Source organism: Terrapene carolina, unplaced genomic scaffold, assembly GCF_002925995.2.
Source record: "Terrapene carolina triunguis isolate 2854851 unplaced genomic scaffold, T_m_triunguis-2.0 Scaffold374, whole genome shotgun sequence".
Taxonomy (NCBI): Eukaryota; Metazoa; Chordata; order Testudines; family Emydidae; genus Terrapene; species Terrapene triunguis.
Window position 1 is genome coordinate 1,765,632 of NW_020664725.1, and position 24,160 is coordinate 1,789,791.

At 55.9% G+C, this 24,160-nt stretch overlaps 1 protein-coding gene across 1 annotated transcript in view; it reads right to left on the bottom strand.

Moving 5' to 3' along the window:
- ROBO3 (roundabout guidance receptor 3) overlaps window positions 1-23,144 on the bottom strand; it is a 129,786-nt gene extending 106,642 nt beyond the window's left edge. Inside the window, exon 1 of the mRNA XM_026657876.1 lies at window positions 23,075-23,144. Coding sequence (XP_026513661.1) covers window positions 23,075-23,144 — 70 coding nt within the window. The remainder of the gene's footprint in view (window positions 1-23,074) is intronic.
- Window positions 23,145-24,160: the final 1,016 nt, after the last annotated feature.

The window sequence follows — 24,160 nt, forward strand, 5'->3', positions numbered from 1 at the left end:
TGCCATGGCCTTTCTCCTCCCCCACCTATGCTGGAAGCAACAAGAATGCTGGGAAGACAAAGACTTCAGCTGAGGGGACTGGTCCCAGGCTTAAGGGAGAAGCCTGTGAATTAAGAACTGTAACATCCAGTCGGGTGAGAAAACTGCTTGATCCAAATACTGCCTAGTGTAATAAGGTTTACAATTTAGACTGTGTGCTTACCTTTTATTTTCTTTGGTAACTATCTCTGACCTTTCATGCCTACCACTTATAATCACTTAAATCTATTTTATATTATACCTAAAACAGTGTGTTTTGGTTGAAGAGCTTGGGCAATCTCAGCTCAGTTTACAAAGGCTGGTGCATGTCCTCTCCACATTGAGGGAGGGGCGGACTGAGTAATAAACTTACACTTGTCAGGCTTCTGACCAGGGCAAGACGGTAGTACAGCTCTGGGGTGTAAGGCTGGGGAGATTTGGCTGGTGCCTTTCTCTGTGTGATTCATGAGTGGCTCTGGGAGCATTCATGCAATCCAGCTGAGTGTGGGGCTCCACATGCTGTTGTACCGAGTGATAACAGCACCTGGAGGGGTTTGCTGCTTGTCACTAGCAAAGCATTGTGAGAGACAGCCCAGGCTGGAGAGTTAAGGGGGCACAGCGGTACCCCAGTTCCAGGCTGTATCCCAGGGGATCCCATCACAGGGGGCTGGGACTCCAGGAGTCTACCCAGGCAGCGCCAAGAACACTAAACGCCTGAGAGAGGGGCTCGCGTTCCCAGGGTTCTGCACCATTTCCCGGTGGCCTCTCTGCACGCTGGAATCCTGGGGAGCTCTTTGTTCCTTTTATCGTTAGTTTCGCTTTCTGACCTATCGTCTCACTGAAGCCAAGTTCTCCTGATCCCTTCCGGGAGAACAGGCTGCAGCCCATACTCAGAGACAGGGAAAGGAGCTTTTCCAGCTTGGGGAGGGGGGCAGAAGGGGAGCCCCAAGGCAGGCGGGGCCAGTGCACAGGGATCCTGGGAAGGGACTGGAAGAGCAGACCAGTATTGATAAGTCCTTGGGTGGAAGTAAGCTGTCTACAGCTGGTGGCTCTGGATCTATATTAAGCCCTGTCTTGCACCCAGCATGGGAAACCGCACCACAGCACAGGTGTGCCCGGAGGAGTCACCCCAGGGACTCAGTGTCCCAAGTACTGTCACTGGGCTGGCTGCCCTACAGCTTCCTGCCCTTTTGAGAGCAGAGCGTGAGCCTCAAACCCTTTACACCAGGACGTCTTTCTTAGCACGGCAATCGTCACACCCATCATCTGCTGAGCTCAGGGCAAGCCCACAGCCAGGACAAACCCGCGGGGGCGTTCCAAGAGAGGGGCAGAGAAGTCGCACGCACAAGCAGCTCGCAGATGAGCACTTCATTCGACAGCTCCAGCTCTCACTGCGTCGCACTCATCCAACACCTTAGCTCAGCCAGGCTGGAACACAGGCTCCCCCAGCTGCCTCTTATGGGCCCAATACACTGGGCTAGGCCAAGTGAGTGGCCCCTCAAGGTTCACAGCCTGCTCAGCCCTCTTGCCCCGTTCGCTCCATGGCAGTAGAGAACCACACTGCCCTAGTTCCCAGGGAGAGCCTAGCAAGCTGGCTGGGTGGGACATGCTCAGACAGGAGCATTTTATTCACTTTCCTGATAGGATTCATGGGGAAAGCTCTCGACCGTTCCAGGCGCTTCCAGTCTCCGGCTCATGGCACAGCCGCTTTGAGAGCACGCAATGCCTGCCACCTGCCCTGGAGACGGCACCCTCAGCCTTTGGCACGTCAGTCCCAGCAGAGTCACAGTCTGGACGCCGGGTAGGATGGGGCATCCCTACTGCGCCGGCACAGCTCCCTACACATGGCCATTTCGGTCAGAGCACTGAGAACATCAAGCCCAGCTCAGGGGAGAGGGAACTCCGTTGTCACGTCTAAGCTGACCAGCGGACCAATCTCCGTGAATTGGGGTCTCAGTCCAGCTTCTTTGGGGCAAGTGTCTGTATCGTGAAATCAGCAGATAAGCAAGAAGCAAATGGCCTCTGGAGAGTGCGGTGGGGTGGGCAGGGAGGCAGTGGGGGAGGGGAGTTCACATGCCACCAGTCTTGCTACAAGTCTGCACTGGGGCAGCGAGTGATCTGCCTCTCACCACCTGAAAGGTCCCTTAGGGGACATCTGCAGAGTAAGGAGAGATGCTGGGATCCAGGGGTGCCGGAATGGGGGGGCAGGAGGCCATGCTCCCGCCGTTCCTGCTGGGATCCTCTTGTCCCCACAAAGGAGAAATTATTGTTCTTATTTAAAGAAAACTCCTGATTACTATCAAGGAATAATTACCCAGCAAGCTCAGCGCTGCTGGCCTGATGACAGTGTGTGACAGGCAGTACAGCTCAGCACATGGGAGAACCTGGCAGGGCTGTGGTAACAGTCAACCAAAACCCCAAGAAAATGCCTTTTATAACGTTCAAACAAAACCATAATTTTACAAAACCTTTTCTGCCCACCTCGCCGGAGATCTCGGTGCCCCTCCCCCTGCCTCGGGCTGGCCCTTACTTCTGGGATCTACACCACTAGCCAGGACTTCCTGCTGAGACGTTGTCAGCCAAACATACACATTCGCAGGAGCTGGTACAAGGCGCACTGAAGCCGTTTGCCGTGCGAGGTATCTGGGCAGCTGGCTAAGGCACCGCCAGGGGCGGATCGGTGCAGTTCTCCGGGATTTCTCCCTGCACGGAGTGCTGCCCACGCACCTAAGCGACATGATGTCTGTTGGGTCCCCTTTGTGTCACATGACACCATGTAACACGTTGGTGCCTCACTGTGTGGGGTGTGCCCCGTTCACCAGACAGCTGTGCAACCGGAGTAGAAGAGTCCAAGGGGCGCTACAGACTGTACTAATCCTGTTAGTCAGTGATTATGAGCCTACACCGAGACGTTTTCAGCACCTTAGACAGAGCATTGCACAGCATCACCATCTGACTCTACAGCCACTTCCTTCCTTCCCGGCCACCGGAGGCTGACAAGCTCTGGTCCCCGCACCCACCGGAAGTGCAGCGCTAGCCAGGAGTGCATGGAGATTCACTGAGGGGGAGGACTTAGGGCAGACACCTTTTAACACCCCATTCCCTCCACCGTCTCCCTGCTCATCACAAGCAACGCCAACGGCCTGACCCATGGATTACAACGCCAGGGCCAGAAGGGCTTCGCTGACCCTAAACAAGCTACATCCCTAGCCAGGGTGTTTTTAAAGGATCATCAACCACCTAACACAACCAGCCACGTTGCTGTCTGCAAAGCCTGCACCTGCTATTCTTGCATTGGAGTAATGCCTAGGAACTCCAGCCATGGGCCAGGCCCCCCGTGCCGGGCACGGAGGGTCACAGGGAACACCTGACAGGGCTGTACTGGTGAGAGATCGACAGCTCTCGACCCATCTGCTCTGCTCGCGCTGGGCATCAGGAAGCAGCGGGCGTGGAACTGGGGCACCGTCTGCCCTGTCTAGCCAGTTTCTCCCTCATCTAATCACCCCTCACTAGGAGCCAAGAGCCCTTGCTGAGCAGGGAAGGAGTTCTGTGGACACGATCTGGGACGGGCTGTTTAAAGGGGCTCTATCGGAAAGTCTGTTTGTAAATGAGTCCGTTTAAAAGCCTCACGACATCCGAGGGCCCACGGCCCTGTCGACACCAGACTCCCACGGCAGGGCCCCAGCTCAGAAACAGTTGGCTGGCTGGAGACGTCTCCAGGCAGCCTGGTCCCCAGTCGGGCTGTAGGAACAGCTACCCCTGAAGCCCCGCACTGGGTCCCTGCCAGAGATGTCAGCTGGGGTTCTCTGGCTCATCCCCACAGCTCATCCCCTCTTCAGCATCCCCCCACCCCGCAGCCCTGATCCATTCACACCAAGTCCTGCTCTCTCCCTGCTCATGGGCCCCTTGTGGTGAGACGACTCCACAGACAGCGACAGACAGTCCCTTCTGGTCCAAAGTCAGATTTCCAGGAGCTCCCAGGCTCCTCAGAACAGGTCACATTGATCCACATGCTCCAAGTGACTCAGGGACTTTGGAAAATCCCACCCTAACTAGACAAGTCAGACAAAGTTGGAGGGACGGGAAGGGACTTGCCCGAGGTGACAGCAGGTCAGTGGCAGAGAAGAGAATGAAACCCAGGCCTCCCACGAGCCAGCTCAGTCACCAGTTCCGCACTCTCCCCTCTGCTCCCCACCCCCACGTCTGCTGACGTCCCCTTCCTTACGCCAGGCCCCTTCCTTCCTGCTCCTCTCCCCACCCCCAGTTTTATTTCCTCTGTTCCTGCATCCCCTCCCACTCCCAAATCTCATATCCTTCCACCAGGACCCACAACAGCCTGGAAAACATCCCCAGGATCTGCTTGGAAACAAAAAGGCTGAGAAACCCACAGTCACTGACTGCCTTGCCTCTGGGGGCCTGCCAGCACCTCCCAGCTGCGCTGGCATCTCACCGGCGAACGGCAGCCAAGGAGCTTGCCAACCACACAGCCCCAGGGATGCCCCCGGGGTGGGACTGGGCTCTGCGTCTCTCATGGCAAGCGAGAGCAATAGCTTTCCTACTGTCCCGGGCTGGAAGGAGAAGCCGGCGTCTGCATCTGTGCCAAGCCATCATCCTCACCAGTTCACCATATGTTTACTTAACCAGCCAGTCCACGGGGAGTGTGTCCCTCCACCTGCGCGTCATGCGGCTCCCCCAGGAGCGCGTTACACGCCTCTCACAACACACAAAATACACCACGTTGATTAAGCGCCAACGTGCCCGGTGCTGGGCAAGTTCCAGCCTTAAAGCCAGGCCCCGGGCTAGTGAGCTGGGCCCCCGGGGAAGGGCAGAGCTCACGCTGTACGTTAATGCTGTAATTGATGAGGGCACACTGCCAACTCATGGCCCAGATACACCAGGTTAATAAACTATTTATAGATGTTTTAATAAACGGTTCATCAATCGTGAGACTCCAACAGGCCGCTTATCGCTTTCTAGAGCACATCCTACCGCTCACCTCTGTGCTTGGAAAGAGCTCTCAGCCATGCATTAACCCTTTATAAACAGTGCCTTAATACAGTGTGGGCGCTTCACGGGACATCCCAGGAGGAGGGAATGTTCGGAGGGGAGTGGAACAAGCTGGGGAAGCAGTGGGGTTTGGCTAGTGATGTAGTCACCCTGGTAAGTTTCTCTAGCAATAGCACTGCAGGCTCCTAAGGTTTTTGGCTTCACACATGGGATCTGGGAGCAGGGAAACAGGTATGTTTCTAGCCACCAGTCCTGCAGACCCAGCCGGGCATCTGAGAGTCACGCTGAGCTTTTTCCTTCTCCAGCATTCAGGGAGCCGCAGGGTGAATTACGCTCCATCCCCGTGGGACCCATCGGCTCAGAATTATGCCCTCTGCTATGATGGCCGGAGGCACGGAGATCCCCTAGGGCTGCATCCAGCCTGCAAAGCCTCATCCCGATGGGAAGACCATGCGAGGAGGAGAGTGCCCAGTGTGATCTCCGAGCCTGGCAGAGACTGCAGGGCCAGCAGCTACACAAGGCATCTTTCGGTTTCACTGAATACAGCCAACGTGGAGCCCTGGGATGCAGATTCGGAGCCCTGCAGGCTGCTTCTGCACTCGGCCCCAGAGAGACAGACCAGCTTTGGGAATAGCCGAGAACCAGCCTTCCAGCCCAAAGCCTCACATTTTAATACTCATTCTCTGCTTCAAGCTCAAGTGTCTTTGTTGCCACTTCTCCTGCCCGACAAGGACCCTGTTCACAAGCTCACAGACACACGGCCCCTGCGGAAACATCAGACAGCTGGGAGGTGCAGGGCTCGGTGGGGTGGTCTAGTTTTCAAACCCCGGAGCAGCACAATCCTGACAATTGCCTCTAACTTCTGCTGCTAATAACAGAGCAGAGCAAACCCTGGGAGAGAGAAAGGAGGACCAGGAAATAGGAAGCAGATGCGGATTTGAGGGCTTGGAGAAGAACAGCTTCTGCCAGACTGAGTCGGTAATGTCCCAATTCTACCGTGAAGCGGCTGCACGTGGGATACATTAGCAAAGCATTTGCTATTGCAACTCACATCGCCCGGGACAAATTAATTCAAGCCGGCCTGTACCGGAACAGGGCCACATGGAGTGAAAACTGCAGGGAGGGTCTACGGGGTCCTGCAGGGAGTACTGTATTTCACAGACAGGGAGGGGAGCAAACATAGGGCTGATCCCATCTGGAAGCAGTAGCCCCTTTGCCATGGAACACCTCCCCCACCACAGCCCAGCGCCCAGGTGGGTTCTTCATATTCGATTGGTTGTGGAACGAGCAAAAGACAACAGAGCTGACGTGGGAGGAGCTGCGGAAACTTGCGAGATGGAGGAAGCAACACAGGGACGGGAGAGATTAGAAACAGAGCTCCCACCAGGGAAAACGCAACCAATGCCTCTGGGGAAAGAATCAGACCTGCAGTCAGTGGGCAGGAGAAGCCAGGTACAATGGGAAGCCAGCCCAGCAGACAGACAGCTAGGGCATGGCAGGGACACGATGGGAACCCACAGGTATCTGAGCAGTGCTAACACCGAGGGCAGAAGGATCAGTTGGGTAAGAGTTAGGAGTAACACGGTTCGCACTAAGAAACTGGAAAAAACGCCCTGAAAGCGAGATGCATCAGGCTGCAGCATCCCCTCCAGGAGGAGGTGGTCAGAGCCCCACAGCTTGGGGCGTTCAGAAGCAGACTGGCCAGAGGCAGCCAAGAGCACATAACACCACAGTCCCCACTGAGCAAGGACCAGACCCCCCCCAGGCACTGCCAGCACCCACAGCAGTTCTGCGGGGCTGGCTCATGCCGTCAGGGCTAGCTCAGAATGCTGCACTAGCCCCATTTAGCCTCTTCCATAGCCGGTCTGCTTCCAGCGTCCCACATTCACCAGATGCTGTGAATCCTCCTGTAGTGCTAGGCACAGAGGTTTGCACAGGGGACAGACGAGCCAGTCTCCATGAGAACGCCTGGCACCTGGGCCCCTCCCTTCCTGCTCCCTCTCTGACACACCGCACTTGGCTTCAGCCGGCCCGATGTCCTTGGCACGTGAGCCAGTCCCCAGCCCCTCGCCAAGCTCTGAACTGTAGGGCCAGGCTGACAGTGCCAGAGAGGGCTCCCAGCTGCCGAGAGCAGATGCTCCCCGCTGCTCCTGCCTCCCTCAGCGGGTCAGATGCCGGACGTGGCCCTCCAGCTGGGAATACAGGAAACAAAAGGCCCCCCCCCCATCCCCCTGCACCACGGCAGGGCCAAGGCTAAATATTTACTTAAAACATTTTTGCTCTGTGATGTCACGGGGCCGGCCTGTCCCTGCTCTGGGCCAGGCCAGAAGGGCTGGTGCCTGCCTCCAGGCACACCCAGGCACAGACAGGGCAGCCCCACTCGTGCACTGAGCCTACCTTCACCGCTGCCTGCTTGGAACAGCCGTCCAGCCCAATACTGCAGCCGCCCGCCTCACAGGCTCGGCTCCACAACTCACGCAGCACCTTCCTCCAGAACCTCTCCTCTGCCTGCTCCCGCGCTCAGCCTCGCCCCACCCCGTCCGGGCTCTCCCACCCTCCATGCGCTGGGACCCTTCCTTCTCCAGCACAGCAAGGCCCTTGGCACCGAGGGGCCATACGCCCAGTGCCAAGCACTAGTGACCACGGAGTCCCCTGGAGGCTGCATGGCTTTAGCAGAGCTACCAAGTCATACTAACAAGGCGGGCAGGGAGCTGAAAAATAAACTGGTTCAAATTTGAAATGACGACAACCCCCATTACGGCCTAAACTTACTCTAGCCCACCAAAATCATCTCAACAGTATGCTGCAGCAATTGGCCTGCCTCAAATTTCACTGCGTTAAAGGGAGCTGCTTTCTTAAATACACGCCGAATCGGGGGGACAGCAAGCGTTATCCTGTCACAGCGGCACGGATTGCAGTGAGCAGCTGTATTTTCGGAGGTCTTTACACGAGCCTGCGCTGGTAGGGAGGTTTTTCCAGAAGTGAGCGCTTCCAGATTCCGTTGTGCAGAAAAGCTTTTTCCTTAATTGGCCGAGCTCACGAGCTGTTACGCTCAACTGGACGACACTTCTCGTGAGCAAGACAGAAGGTTTGGCTAATTATATTCAGGGTGCCATTCCCTCCCCCAGCCAGACTCTAACAAGTCAGCGGTGTTTGCCTGCAGCACCCCAGCCCGTGGGTTTTGTTGACTCAATACCCCTCCCAGATATCGCAGCGTTGGCATTAGATCCCTGTGGAGAGGGGACCTAGGGTGTGGGCTGAGCAGACCTGAGGGAGGAGCTTGGGGAGAAGGGCTGAGCTTAGCTTGGTTTGTTTATTGCTCACTTGGGGGTGAGACCACGCTCCAGACAGGCCGGCGTCAGGCACAGGCCTTGGGCGCTCATTCTGGAGGAATGCCTCTGAGACACACCAGCCTGGCAGTGTCCTCGCCCCACAAGCAGCTCCCATCTCCCCCAGGACCTGCTGCAGCAGCACAGCCCTGGCCTAGCCATGCAGCTTCGGGGGAAGTCTGCCCCTTTAATGATGCCCTCCCCCCACTATGAGTAGGGCTCCAGCCCAGCCACTGTCCCCTCCCCCTGAAAGTGTGTTTGGGGGAGCGGAATGATCCAAGGGCAGCGACATATTCAGTCCCAGCCCAGACTTTACACAGCAAGGGGGCATCACCTGCCCACCGACACATGCGGCCAGTGCCCGGCTCCACCCCAGGCCATTCCCATCACCAGCAGAGAGACCGGGCTGCCAGCTAGAGCAATCACAGCCGCTCCCATGCTCACCCCACAGCCCTCGTACCCCACCCCGCTATGGATCCTCCTGTGCCCCAGATCACAGCCTGCTTCTCTCCTGAGCCCTGGCAATCCCAGTCTGGCAGCTCTGAGACTGGCTGGGAGGGTCATACACTCCTGGGAGCTGCAGTTCAGCCTGTCCTGCTCGGAATGGGAATTTCCTTGTGACTTCTAGTTCGGATTTCCCATAAACCCCCGCAAAGCCCTTCTGCGAACCCAGTGCCCCCGTCTGCCTGCAGGAGGCACTGCACGGCACGGGCTGTGCTGTTATCATGATCCTGCTCTGCAGGGCTCCCAGAGACACCTTCACGCTGCCACTGATATTGGAACAGCGGCACAAAGAGCAACCTCCCTGCATCACGGGCGATCAAGTGCTGCTGGCACCCCCCAGCAAATCCGGGATAAACCCGACGGCGAGAGGGAGAATTACAGAGCACCTCCCTTTCCTCCCCAAGAGCGATTAGAGGCCGAGCAGCTGCGTCCAAAGAGACGCAGCCGGATTAGGGCTTCGTGGCACCACCACCGATGGGAGCTGAGCGTGGTTAACAGGCAGACACAGTGGGCCAAAAAATCACTGCCAGTCTCAATAAGCACAGCTGGGCCATGGAGCGGCAGCGTGCCAGGAATGGGCCAGCTGACTTGTGACCCCGTGCTGCCGGGGTGCGTAGGACAAAGCCTCGAGGGCACGGCTCCAGCCCCCGAATACAACGGTGTCCCCATCCCAGCTCTCCCACTGGGGCTTCCTGTACACACCGGCTGCCTCGGAGCCCTGCTAATGTGCTATGGAGTGAACCTGCAGGTCACTGGTTTGAATCCAGCCCAGCCAGGATTAGACACTGTTCCCATCCAGGGTGGATAAAAATCAACGATTTTTTTTTAAAACAAACCAAAAAAAATCTGATTTTTTTTATTTAAATCTGATTTTTTTTATAAATATGATAGGTTTTTTCCTATCTAAAGATAGCTTTAATTAAGATACATTATAGCTCAAAGATATCTCATCATGGAATAGGGATTATAAATTCTAATTCTATAGTATGAGACAATATATTCATGTAACGTTTAAGAAAAGTTTTGTAAATGAGTTCCAATAGTTCGTGGATTAGGGACCCAATTTTATGGGGTTCCAGGGGCTTCAGTATAGATTCTTTAGGTTAATCTTTCTATCTACCCAATGGGACTCAGTGCTCAGACTAAAAGATACCATCAGAGAAGCTTAGTTTTGCAGTTCTCAAACTGTGGATTTGTGTCTCCAGAGATAACATGCTTGTAAACAGCAAAAACGTTTTTAAATAAAATAACATAGAGAGAGGTGAGAAATAACAGACCTCAACCGTATTGTCCCTCTGCAAATTTGTGTACTCAGAATCAATCCCTTACCTATCTCTAAAAGTGCAAAGTTTCAAAAAGTTCAATGAATAGAAGATTGTTGGGGGTGGAATAGATCTGGACAAGGAGAAGAAGTCTGGAGATAAATGTGAGAAGGGAGGGACAGGCAGTAGAAACAAAAGTTAAACTGTTTGAGCAGCATATTCCAGAGGTCTTGAGGTCTTTCTGAGTGTAGCCTTCATTGATTGGAGATCTACCATCCCGTTCTCTCACTAGAAGGGAAAACCTATAATGGCAGCAGGCCGTAAAATAGGGTTACCATACGTCTGGTTTTTCCCGGACACATCCGGCTTTTTGGTCCTCAAATCCCTGTCCGGGAGGAAATTCCAAAAAGCCGGGCACGTCCGGGAAAATAGGGAGGGGTCGTGGGGCTTGGATCTGGGCTGGAGGCGCTGGGGCCGGCCAGTTGGAGCCACTCGGCCGGAACCGGGGCCCGAGCCAAGCCGGGCCGGGCCGGAGCCGCTGGGACCGAGGTTGGGGGTGACAGGGAGCAGAACAGGTTTCAAATTAGCCACATGTGGGAGCCATTAGGATCCCAGAAGGCTATAAACGTACCTGCCATAGTTTGCAAAGTTTGATAGTGATTAAACTGCTGCCGTTGCTGGTAACAGAGACCCACGCGGAAGCAAAGTTCTCATTAACAGAACGACGCACTTGCAAACACACGCAGCTACAGCAAGAGAGGCAGGCCGGCTCCAAGCGGGGCTAGCTGCTGGAGCCAGCGGCTTGCACTCTGTGACTGGCCAATTAGCATCCCAAGTAGGAGGCTATCACAGTGCTCCTCCTCCAGCCAACCTTTCGCTCCACTAATGAACTCCGCCAGCGGCTCAGAATCACTAGCACAAAACAGCCTGTCTGGAGGTTTCCCTTTGGCAGCATCTGTGTGAACTCTCAGACAACAGTCATCTCAAAGCAACAGCAAGGCATGTCAGCTCTACCGAGTTACGGGATTCGCCTGGGCTACTCCAACACCAGAACCAGCTGACACCAGAGCACACATCCACCTGTGTAACTTGAAGTCTTTGCATCAGACTGGGTGAACAGAGCCAGAAGAGAACAAGGACCGGGGGCTGGACTGCTGCAGGAATCAGGATTTTAGTAACGGCCCCAGGTTACAACGAGGCCCCACTAGCTTCCCAGGCTTCTGCATACCTCAGAGAATGAGTCGATTTATTCATTTCCTGGGCCTTCTCTATCTGAGAGCTGCCCTGAGGGACACAACCAAATCTCTGGTGACTTGATCAATGGATTATTATCCTGAACCCAAGATGCAGCCAATCCTTCACCCTGGCAGGGCTACATACTAGTCGCTCTACCAGACTGCAAGGTCCGGGGAGAGTGGCTGTAGCATCACCCCTTCAGACCCCCATTCTCATCCACCTGGGATCCAAAGACACAGACACTAGGTTCAATGGTTCTGCCCAGCAGCGGGAGAGGAGGTTGTGGAGCATATCCAGCCTTTTAACGCCATCATCTCACCGCATCCGTATTAGCACAGGCACGAACGACGATACGTGAGCACCCGTTCCATGGAGGTTCCGTTTCTTCTCCAGCTTTAAATGCACACGTAGGGAAGCTGTGAGCACTGAGCTGCAGCGCACGGGAATGACTGTAAACCGGGGAGCAGGCTTGGCACAAAACCCTGCCCTGAACTCCCAGGTCTCCCACTGCTGCTGTAACCTGGGTTATTTCAGAAAGGTGGGGAACCCAGAGTCCCCTGTTCTATAACCAACAAGGCCTAGTTTTCAGCCGGTGCCCAGCAGCAGCACCAGCGATCTCTGGGCTTGCAGGCCACACAGGGAAAGTCCACACTGCAGCTGGAGCAAGCCTCCCAGCTGGGGTGGACAGACTCGCTCGAGCGAGGCTAAAAAGAGAGTGTGGCCATTGAGGCACCAGCAGATCCTCAGGCTAGCCATCCAAGCCTCCACCGGTGCAGCCACTAGCTCAGCCCAGCGAGTTCGAATCGGTCTCCTCAGGCTGGGAGGCTCACTCCAGCTGCAGCATGGCCGTACCCCTTGGCGCTCATCAGCCTGAGGCAGAGGCTGACTACGGTCCAAGTACTGTAGGCTAGGTGTGCACTTCCAGGGCTTGAAGGGCTCACCTGACGCCCTCCCAACAGCAAGGGCCAAGGCAATGCTCAAGGACGAAAGCCCAGCTGTTGGGAGGGAGGTGCTGGGGCTCCTGCGAGGTGCTGTCTCTGAGCCCTGCGCACGCACTACCCAACATTTCCATTGCACTCTCCAGCTGGTGGATCTCCAAAATCCAGTGCCCACCTTCCCTCGGGCTCCTGCAAGGGAGAGCCTCTCCCCTGGGGCCTCCCAGCTGCTGCCACTCGGGAAATGGAACAGGAGGGAGGGGCTCCCCCATTCTAATCCCCCTATTTGTGTCCTTCTCCTCCATTAATAGCTCAGCGTCTGCCTCTCTGCTGCTGCTTACGGCCTTATCCAGCTTCCTGGCTGCCAACAGGGTCCAACACAAGAGCAGCAGAACTGACTCAAGTCTTGCTAATCTCACCCATTTGCCAGATCAGCAAGCAGCAGCAGTGGCGCGATCTGTCTGCAGACTTGGAAGGAGGCACTGCATCAGCTCTCATCACAATCCCCAGCGACAGAAACCTGAGCTTTCATTGAAGAGCGAATGAAGTCCTGAAGGCGGCAATGGTTAGGTCCCCACTCGCCAGGGAAAGTCTCCTACTCATCTGAGTTTACTGTGCATACCACGAGCACAAACGAGCTCAGGTGAGCCCCAAGGCCTGCTTAAACCATGAACAGAGTTAAAAAAAAAAAAAAGCTCTTAAGTAACACATTGCCAACTTGTTGGCTCGGTGGCCTCAATGAATCTACAAAAGAAGCCAAGTTTGAAGAAAACTGGTTGAGTAACTTGATGTCACAAACATTCAAAGTCAGCACCTTTCAGGAACCATGCAATCCACTTGGCCACGCACACAGTGGAACAGTGCTGACAGACTTACTGTCCTCCTCTACTTTGCAGGGTGTGTCCAGCCTTCTGCTGCAGCCCATGGGCAGCTAACATTTATTTTAGATTCGGAAACCACTTTAGGGCAGGCACCGAGCACCCCTGCGTCCCAGGGAAAGCACAAGAGGCACAATGGAATTAGCTGGGCACCAGAGTTAACAGCCCCGACCGATGAAAAGTGACATGGGCGCGTCAGTGGCCACAGGTGGTTAGGGCCTAGGATTTACATCTGAATTTAGGGGGCACTGGGCGGCTGACGGTGCCATTGTGCCACCACAAAGTGGCATTGGGACCAGTGCCAGCTCAGAGGGAAGGGAGCTTTGGCAGGAGCAGCCAGGGCCCATCCCTGAGCTGAAGCAAGAGGAGGGGGCCGCTCCCCTTCCACATGGATTGTGGGAGGCGAGGGGGTAGCTGCAGAAATGGTGCTAAGGCAGGCCTGATAGGGTTGAGGTGGTCTCCAGACAGCCCCGCCAGACTCAGGAGAGCATGGGACAGTGTCCTCAGCACCCGCTCAGCCCCACAGCCGCCAGTGGAAGGGGAAAGGCCACCCCACAGGAAGAGCAAGAGCTTGGGAGGGGAAGATCAGTGCTGGACAGAGGAGGAGAGAAATACAAACTGATTGCAGCACACGCACAGAGGGCAGGGCAGGCCGAGGGGACGGAGAGAATATTGCTCAGCCCTTCTCATCCTCCAGGCCAGCACTGCGGCCAGCAGGGACTTCACCTCCTCATGGGAGTGCCTGCCCTAGGGACACCCACCGGCCGGCCGCCAGACTGGGAGAGGTAGAATCAGGCTCTTGGTACTTGTGGAGCATGTGGGGCAGGGGCGCTGCTGCTCTACCCAACACGCCTGCTGCCCCTGGGTAGAACAGCGACTGAGGAGAAGGAATCAACAAGGGCACTTGTTGCAGCTCTGGGCAATTTGCACACCTGGGTTTTCTGTGGGGCCCGTACTCCAGCTGAGCCTGCGTAGCACCAGCCTCATGGGGTCTGGCTGCAGGTTCCCAGAGGGCCTGCCCACGGGCCAGCTTGGCAGCGAGCGGCACTCTGGCACGGAGAGCGTTTCGGTGCGTTATGAATGAGAAAGCTATTCTAAAAGTGACCCCGTGTTGGCGAGCGCCCACACTGAGCATCAACGCGCCTGGCCTTGTGGAACAAGCAGGGCTCCTGTCAGAGCCCTGCAATTCCCCCCCAGCAGCACCTGGGAGTTTCTGGCAGGATGGCGCATCCCAGGGGCTCTACTACTGCATGCTCCCCCAGCAACACCCATAGCCCTTTGGGATGAAACACTTTGGATTAAAGAACCTCTGCCCAGCCCGTTAACCACAGCTGATTGCTAAGTACGTCAAATGGGCAAGGCTATCAGAACTCGGGAGATGGTTAATCCTGGGATGAGAATAAACCTCCCCAGAGATCTGACTCCTGCCCCGTAAATCCCCTAGGAACGGGAAAGCTAAATCTCCTGCTTTTAGCAGATGTTTATGAAAATGAAATCAGGAGGACTCTAGCGTATTAACCCTTCCGGCCCGGGAAGGATCCCAGACAGCTTGTGCCTGCATCTCCGAGAGCAGCTGAATTGACTTTAAAGCTAACAAACTCGACCCTGGCCATCGTCACCTCTGCAGCCCTGGCTCTCCCCATCTCCCCAGGAGGAAACAGTTGCATCTGAGAGGGATGCCCTTGGTTACTCATTAGCTGACCCTCATTGTTGCTCCCCATGTAAATTTCAACTTGTTTGGTGCTTCGGCATTCAGGGTCCTGGAGCCATTGCACATTCTGATCCTGACTGCAACTGTTGCTATAGCCGTGTCTCAAAAGAGCCCCTAAACCAGCTAATCTGTCTTGATCCCAACAGCCAAAGAATGCGCCGACCCCACAACAATGCTGCTTTCCTCTTTAAAAACAAGTCAACCTACTCCCTCTCCTCTTTACTGTCCCTAACCGAGCCTGGGAATTCGGTTGCAAATTTACCCTCCCTGATTAGGGCAGCGGAAATAGAATGGGTTTCACAATAGAGCACCCCCCCCCCCCCCAACAACTAAGGGCAGACAAAACAGGCATTCCCAGAGAACAAGGAGGAGATGGCCCTACCCAGCCCCCCACCCCCAGCATCCCCTGCTCCGCAGGGCAGGGAGCTGACCGGGCGCCACTCCCAGTTGTTTTGGGACTGGCGTGACGCAGTGTGGACAGACTGGGTGATTTATCATAGAATATCAGGGTTGGAAGGGACCTCAGGATGTCATCTAGTCCAACCCCCTGCTCAAAGCAGGACCAATCCCCAGACAGATTTTTGCCCCAGATCCCTAAATGGACCCCGCAAGGATTGAACTCACAACCCTGGGTTTATGACCAATTTGATTTATTTCTAACACCTCCCCCGCACCTTTGCTGTCAGCCGCGCAGGCATCGTGCAGGGAGCAGAGCAAACTCTTAGCAGGGGAAGAAGTCAAATCACGCTGCTGAAGGGCTCTGGGCCTACTCCCTGGAGAACACAGATAAGTCCGCTCTCAATAGGAGGGCTGGCTTATCCCCTCCGCAGTCATTACACCACAGGAATCCCCTCCTCCCAACTCCCTTCACAATGAAAGTTGGGGGTTTAGAAAGCAGCTTAAGGGTGGGGCCCAATCCTGAATTGTGGGAGCAGATGCATGCGCCAGGCAGGGGGAACTGGCACTAGATGACCGAGTTCCAGCACAAACTGCCATCGCTAGCTGCTAGAAGCCAGCGAGTCCACTCCAGGGCCACGTCCGCAGCCCTGCCCCGAATGTTATGTCCCTTCTCTGCTCTGTCTAGTGGTGTCCAGAGCCACGCCCGGACCTGGTTACAGCTCCAGGTCACCCAGCACCTCTGGCCAAAGGAACAGTCCCTTTATTTTAAAAGCACTTTCCTAGCCCCGCCCCAGGCTTGGAGAGGAGTGTTCTTGGGGGAAGGGAGCTGCCCATTCCCAGCAGCGGGCGCCAGTGACGGGCACAGCTCAATTGGTGCCCAGCACCACAGTCCAACTGAGATTGTTAGCCAGGGCAAGTGGGGTTCAACATGAGCTCAGTGGCACAGGGTGCCGGGGCACTGTCAGTGACAGGCACAGGCGAGGCCCAAGGCAGTGCCTCCGCGAGGGAGCTCTACAGGATTCCCCCAGCGGTGATGGGGGCAGCGAGAGCCCTAGTGCAGACGAGGCTCTGGCAGCTCCCAGCGTCTAGACCCGAGGAGAAGGTTTAATGGACTCTGTGGTGGGACACCAGAATCCTGGTGCCCAATCCACAGGGGGGAGAGCTGTCCTCTGCAATGCTTCAGCTCAGATACAGCCTAGATACCTGCTCCGCCCGATCCTCCACAGCTCCCCCTTCAGGACACTGCAGGAATATTCCCTTGGGGTTGTGGGAATGCCCCAAACCCCTCGGCCTGTGCTCTCAGGCCAGGCTCAGGGACCCTCCGTAGGCACCGAAGTGCCGTTCTGAATCTCTTGCTGGGCCGACTCACACCAGCTGCGGCTGGACGGGGGCAGGACAGTAGGTGCGGCTGAGTGAGCGAGTTTTGATCATGTCAAGTGTTACAGAACCAGTGCTCTGCTGAGACCCAGCTTGCTGGAGCCGCTGGCAGCACGGCAGGTGTGGGTCCCCCTGAAGTGGGGCTCTAGACAATGACTGTGGGGACACCACGCTGGCCCCACCAGGAGCAGCAGAGTGTGTGTGTGTGTGGGGGGGGGGGGGGGGGGGGGGTCACCCCCCACAGAAGCAAGGGCAGCTGCACAGAGCCTACTTATTCCCCAGGAGCGGCAGCAGATGCCACCTCCCCCGCACAGAGAGGCAGGAGGTGTACCCCCAATACTTACATCCCAGCTGCTGGGAGGGCTCTGTTGGGGGAGGGGGGGCTGTACCCTTCCCCTCTGCCACATCAAGGTTGGCCCTGACTAGGAGAAGGGGTTGAGTTATCTAAGCCCAGCCTAAAGTAGCCCGCTTTCCCTAGTGAAGACAGGACCGGGGAGACCTCTGCTGGGGGTTGGCTGGGCCCTCAGAGCTGCAGGGCTCGGAGCCAGCACCCCCAGAGAGGAACGAGGCAGGTCACACTGCTCAGAGCTTTCCTCACAGGCTTCACGGACAGGGGGCTCCTTCTCAAGCCTTTCTTCACAGCCCTGAGGGCTGGAAAATTTGTTTTTAAGCAGCGACTCCACTGGGATCCCGATTCCAGGAGCCGGAGCCTGAGGCAACAGCATGTAGCACCCAGGCCCTAGCTGGCCCCACCTGCTCCCAGGAGCCGAGAGCCATGCTGAGCTCTTTCCACCACAGGCCACTGCGACACCCCATTACTGCCCAGCTGCAGAGAGCGCCGCAAACCAGCCCCAGCTCTGAAGTCTCCCCAAAGCCTCCACACTCCCGGCAACATAGCTGGCGCCGATGGATTCAGTACTTCCATATCCCAGCATGCAGCGGGGCTGAGCACACGGGTGATGCATGGGAGTCCCAGCATGCACCAGCACAACTAGGGTGACCAGACAGCAAGTGTGAAAAATCGGGACAGGAGGTGGGGGGTAATAGGTGCCTATATAAGAAAAAGCTCCAAATATCGGGACTGTCCCTATAAAATCAGGACATCTGGTCACCCTAACAGACACAGCTCCACGTGGACTTGCCCAAAGGGGTCTGACACAAAGAGTGCCGCTGGGTGGGCTGCGCTGAATGGTGCGATGAGGCACAAAAGAGCCAGCCATTCATGCAATCCGCTTCCTCACGGAGCACACCCCATGTGTGTCCCCATCAGACAAGCCTGAGCCCAGTGAGTGTTTCTCCCTTCTGGAGCGACATCAAAGCCACTGTTTGGCTCCTGCTGTCACATGAGCAGTCTCCCACAGCTGGTGTTTCTTACCAGCTCTTCTTCCTGAAGAGTCACAAGGCACATTACAAATGACTCTCGCACACTTAGGGACGGGACCTCGGCACTCTAGATATCAGGGTTCAGCCTCGAAAAGATTTTAAATTAATTAAGGGTGACATTAAAAAAAAGACCAGACAACTTGCAGACTCTGCTGAATGTCATTTCTTGTTTGGTAGCAATCAATCCCCCGACAGAGCCTGGACTCCTGCCGTCAGAGCAGAGGAGAACGAGCACAGAGTTTGAGCACTATCCAGAAAAAAAGGGTGCCAAGAACACCAGTGACTAGGTCTCAGCCTCTGCTGCCTTGAGCACCACCCCAATAAACCACATACAGGGGGATCTTCCTGTCTCCCGGCCAGCAGCCATCCTGGAGTCCCCCGCCGTCAACGACTAGTGATGACCCAAAAGTATCAGCGAGTGATTAAAGAGAAATTCAGGGCTGCCACATCCTTCCTCCCCATCATCTCACCAAGGTTAATCTGCCACCACCGTAAACTGCAGAGCCAGTTCAACCCACTGAGATGTAAAACATCCAAATACACCCCAGGGTGCTCTCTGGATCTTCCATACAGGATGGGGGGGTGGGGTGGATCTTTGTAGATTTGAATAGAAAGAATCAGGGGGTTCTATTATTGCTCTATACAAGTTTCAGAGTAGCAGCCGTGTTAGTCTGTATCCGCAAAAAGAACAGGAGTACTTGTGGCACCTTAGAGACTAACAAATTTATTAGAGCATAAGCTTTCGTGGGCTACAACCCACTTCTTCGGATGCATATGCAAGTACTCCTGTTCTTTTTGCTCTATACAAGCAACTCTTCAATTGTTATTCACAGACCACATCGATCCATGGAGCAATTGTTGATGGTCCCTGGGAAGCTGGCTGGTAACATGGTCCTGGCTCCTTGGCCCTCGCTGCTTCTACAGCTGTCCAAGCTTTTCACTGCAATTAAAAGGCCTGTGAAAGCAACTGAAAACACGGAAGAGCCAGCCCAGCTGCCCCCAGCATGGGCTTCTGTTGCAGATTAAAGGAGAAGAAATGAAGAGCAAAAAGGATGTTTTCACCCCAAAAAGGACAAAACACTCAGCGCTTTAAAGTCAGCACAAGACACAATTGCGTTCCCGATATGACCTTCCCCTATAAGCAATTGATCTAGGTGACAAAGGGCTGTTATGTGAGAGGTGTGGTGAGCTCTCTTAAGATGTGGTCTTTGCTATGGTGAACGCCCTGCTCTGTGCTGAGCCCGGGACTCGGAGACCCCGTGCTCCCGGGGTGGGGAGTAGTCTGATTTAGACGTAAGACAGACATCAAAATGATGTGGTCTTAGCTAGGCCACGCCATAAGAGTAGCAACATTAACCTTGGCATCCCAGCCAAATCGGCCTCCTTAAATTCCCCCTGGCTACAGGATTCTCCTTCATTTCCTGTTCTAGTTTAAAGAGGACTGTAACTACCCAAGTTAGAATTTGGCCAGGGTGCTTCGGGCTTGTCTACATGGCAAGCCAGGCGTGTGAATCTACAGCGCACCAGCTTGCTGTGCAGTAATGTCCTGTGTGGACACTGCTCCAGTGTGGGGAAAGTCCCGGAGCGTGGCTTGGCGTACTACGACTTGAAAGCGCAGCAGATGGCTGCATTTCTGAGGGAGTGAAGAGATTCCTATGTAGTTTGCAAAGCAACCTGGGACCTTAGAATGACTGATTTCCACTAACACAGTACCTGTCTTACTATGAAATAAGTACATAATGAACTAACCCAGCACTGACTGTATCTGCTCTCTGCCCTGGTATGCTGCATGGTTCGTGGCCTCACCCAAACCTACCAGCATCCAACAGAAGTCACTGTCTTGAACCGACAGCTGCAACGTTCAGGGATCCCAATGCACTGATATTTACAAACAACAAGAAACCAGCTCTTCTGGGAGGGGTGTGCTGGGCAGGACAGCAAGGGTTAGTGCCCGCTGGGCCAGATTTTCAGAGCTCAGCCCCCAACCTGCACCCAATGCACTGAGCTCCTCTGAAGAATCTGGCCCCAATGGTTCACCGCTAGAAAGCTCAAGATCAGATCCTGGAGGTGGCTAGGAGCAGAACTTTGATCGTCTCATCCTAGACTCCTATTATCCACATCCCAAAACTACTGCATAATCCAGCCCAACTAGCCCATGGCAAGAGTTGTCTATGTCTAGATCAACAGGGGGTGCTACAGGTCAGGACTGAGGTGCACTGGCAATGCATAATGGGATCTGCACAGCACTTGCCTACACAAATTACTTGACTTGGGGCACAGCTTGCAGGCTGCATTTTCATCAGCACCAGATTCTCTTCGGGTCTTTTTGAAGACATCAATAAATAAATACAATGAGATGCAAGGACAATCAAACCCAGAGATGTAACTCAGTGAATAACCAAGGGATGGACTGTGATTTCAAAAGGAGACTGGTTTGGAAAGAAAAGATTATTGAGAACTGGCAGCATTTATAATGAAAGGCTCTGTACTCTTGAGTCTTGATGCCCACAAACAACCTCCCTGCATGATTTTTGTTGTTGTGAGAGCCCCGTCTTCCCCTATATCTTATCTAAAAAACATGCAAAACCTCTTGCAAACAATACAGCAGCCTAGAAGTTGCAGAGGAAGATGTACCAGTTCCATCACATTAAGATGTGACTTTATAAACATGCATGCTAGCTCATTCTAACAGGTTTGCCTACAGACTCCGCGCTGGTCATTGTACCGTCTATTTGGATTCTGCACCCAAACATTAACGAACTACTGCAAACTCCTGAATGTTTGCTCACATACATACAGCTGTACCAGAGAGTCACTGCTTGTTTTCTGAATGCCAGTCCTAGCATGCTGCTAGGGAGAATCCATCAGGTCTTTTTGACAGGGAGAAAGTTATCCTTCAATATTAACTGTGCTCCTCTCAGGCTCGTCATACACAGAATAGAAGTACTGATACTAGTGAGAGCAACATCTGGAGTGTATACTAACTCCGTGCTGCAATCATTTTAATTGTTGAGGGTCTTGGGGGGAGTGGGGGATGGGGAGGACGGTGGCAGAGGAATCCTGCCTAGACTACATGTCACTCAATGTCATCATCCCTCCAGATCCCCTCCCCCTTGCACGTTCCTCTATTTATGGTAAACTACTGGCCCTGGTTGGAATAATGACCTCGTTTCCAGCTTTGTTTCAAGCACTACATTTCAGACTCGCCTCTGGTGCCAGTGGAGCTCTCGCTCCTGGAAATGACAGGGTTGGAGCTCGGGCTGGCCAGAAAACAATAATTATGTTTTGCAAAAAATGTTGAGGTTTCAGCATTTGTTTTCCTTCTTCATTGGAACAAAAACAGGCCATGTCAGAGCAGGGAGCTGAAGCTGTATTTCTTCCCTTCCCCACACTCAGTATAAATAATGAAATATTCATTGAGCCAGAGAGACAGACTCTAGCCCAATGGTCAGGACACTCAGCTCGGCTGTAGGAGACTCAGGATCAAGTCCCTGCTCTGAACTGGGCAAACTCAGCTCAGGAGAGTGTCATAATGGCTGGACTCCTGGCTATTCTGGGGTGCGGGTCCGTCTATCTGTCTGTCCGAAACGCCATCCTGGACCTGAGAAAGCTTTGTCAAAACCCAGACGCTTCCGGGGAAAAGTTTTCGTTTTGACTAATTGGGCTTTTCTGGCTGATGAGCTCTAGGAGGCACTGATCTTGCTACTTCCTCTAGTGGATGGATTCAGTCATTTTTGCTCTCAGTACCATCTCTTTTAAAAGGATACACGCTCCCCTTGAGGGAATCATAGAGCCAGTGTAAAGGGGACCTCCTGGCTCCTGAGTTCACACACACCCCCAGAAATGCTGCAGAGCCCTGCTGCTACTGCCACTCAAGCTGCAGTGACACTGTTGGCAAGATGCAGTCAGTGGGAGAACTGCTGTACTCTGCACTTCTGAGGGCAGCCAGTGCCTTTTCCAGCCTGAGAACTGACACCCAAGACAAGGCCAGTGCAGCCGCTGTCACTGGAAATAGGTTGGTTATGATCCAGTGATGGTAAATTCAGTAAAAAAAAGGCAACAAATTAAGGGCTTGGAGTGGGGACATTTAAATGTCAATGGCTCGGATTTCGGGGGAGGGGGGCAGGAGAGGAGAGCGCCCTTGACTCCAGGCCTCCTCCCATGACCCTACATGAGCCTTTATCACACCAGGACCCACCCCTAGGGCAGTGCTGGCAGAGTGGTGCCCTGGGCTGGCAACCCCCCCCCCCCCTTGCCAGCGAAGAAGCACAGGACTGCCTGGGGGCAGGGCACATTGCCCATGGCACCACACCCGCCAAACCCTCCCGCCTCTTGGTGATTTTACAGCCAGCAGCCCAAGCGGAGGAAAGGTGCTCAGTACCGATGGCCAAGGGAGGGACAGAGCCACATCAGCCAGCTTCCCGGGGCAGATGGGTGGCCTTGCAGGTGGGACTTGGGGGAGATGGTTCTACTCCTGACTGCCACTGACCCACAGCGTGACCTGAGACAAGTCACTTCATTGCCCCATGACTCAGTTTCCCCACCTGCACAAGGTGAGCATTGACAGGCTCACCGGATGCTGCGCACAGGGCCCCCTCCAGCCTGGCCCAGGCTCAGAGAAGACGGTGATGGGCGCCAGGCAAGACCCAGGTTCGGTAGGCAGGGAACAGAGCAGCTGCACAGGGCTGCCAGACAAGCCCAACGCCCGCTGTCCCTTGTGCCCACTCAGCTAGCACAAGAGGCGGGGAGGTCCCACTCGCTGCAGCCGCTGCCCGGAGCAGAGGGACGAGGCTGGCGGCAGCTCTCGGCATCCCTCCCGCCGGGCCCCGAGCCCACAGACCCGAGGCGCGGCCGGGGCGGTCGCCGACACCAGCCCGACTCAGGGCACCTTTGGATGCGGCGTTCAGGGCTCCAGCTGGGCGCGGGAGAGGTGCCCAGCCCCAGGGCGGACTGAGGGGAGCTGCACCCGGCGGGCCGGGGGCTCCGGGCCCCTCCCCAGACCCAGGACGCACGAGCCGCTCCGGCGGGGTCTTACCGAAAGTTGGTCCCACCAGAGCCGGCACCAGACACAGGAGGCTCCGCAGCAAGAGCAGCCGCCGCCGCATGGCCCCGTCCTTCCAGGGCCACATCCCGAGGGGCAGGGCGAGCCGAGCCGAGCCGGGAAATCCTCAGCCCCGTTGATCCGGGCGGGGCGCAGACAGCGCCGGGAGCCGGGCGGAAAGAAGGGCGCACAGGAGACCCAGCAGAGGGGCGCGCGTGGGGAGGGGAGGGGGGGACCTGGAGATCGGGGGCTGCTGATCGGTCCCGGGGCTCAGACGGGAGGGGGCAGCGCGCACTGGGGGGGCGGGGGCGGGGGGGGGCAGCCCGCGGGGGGTGGGACTCGGGGGGGCAGCGCGCTGGGGGGAGACTCAGGCGAAGGGGGGGCGGCGCGCACTGGGGGGACCTGGATGCAGGGGTTGCTGCTGGGGCGGGAAGCCGTGCTTGGGGTGGGGGCAGGAGATTAATTCATTCTTCCGCTGCCAGCCCCGTTCCCGCACCAGGATCCGCTGCTCCCGGGGGCTCCCGGCGATAATCCACCGCAGAGGCGCAGCCGCTGCCTCCGGCTCAGCCCGCGCCCGGGCGGCTGCAGCGCCGGGAACTTGCTCCAACTCGGCTGCCCCGGCCCATTGTCAGGCTGAGCCCTCCCCCGCCGCCTTAAAGAGACACCGACCTGCCGGGCAGGAGCGGCGCGCGGGGAGGGGCGGGGGCTCCGCCTGCAGGGCCAGGACTGGGGGGGGGGGGGTCTGTTCTCCTCGCCGCAGGGCCACGCACCAGCCCCGGAGCCTGCCCGAGCCCAAGCTGGGCTGCGGGGTGTGTGTGAACAGCCCCCCACCCCCAACGCGCAGGGGCAAGGCAGGAGCCCCGGGAGCCGGGCAGGGTAGGGGCGGTTCTGCCTCTGGGCCCCTGGGGCCGGGGTATCCCCCACAGCCCGGGGGGGGGCTCTAGGGGCTCGCTTGGAGACCGCGCCTGCTTTGCGCACGAGGCGGGGACGGGGACCCGGGCGGAGCCTCCCGGGCACACGGGCATTTGCATCTCAATGAGCAGCCCCGTTCCCTGTGCACCCACGGGAAGCCCCCTGCCC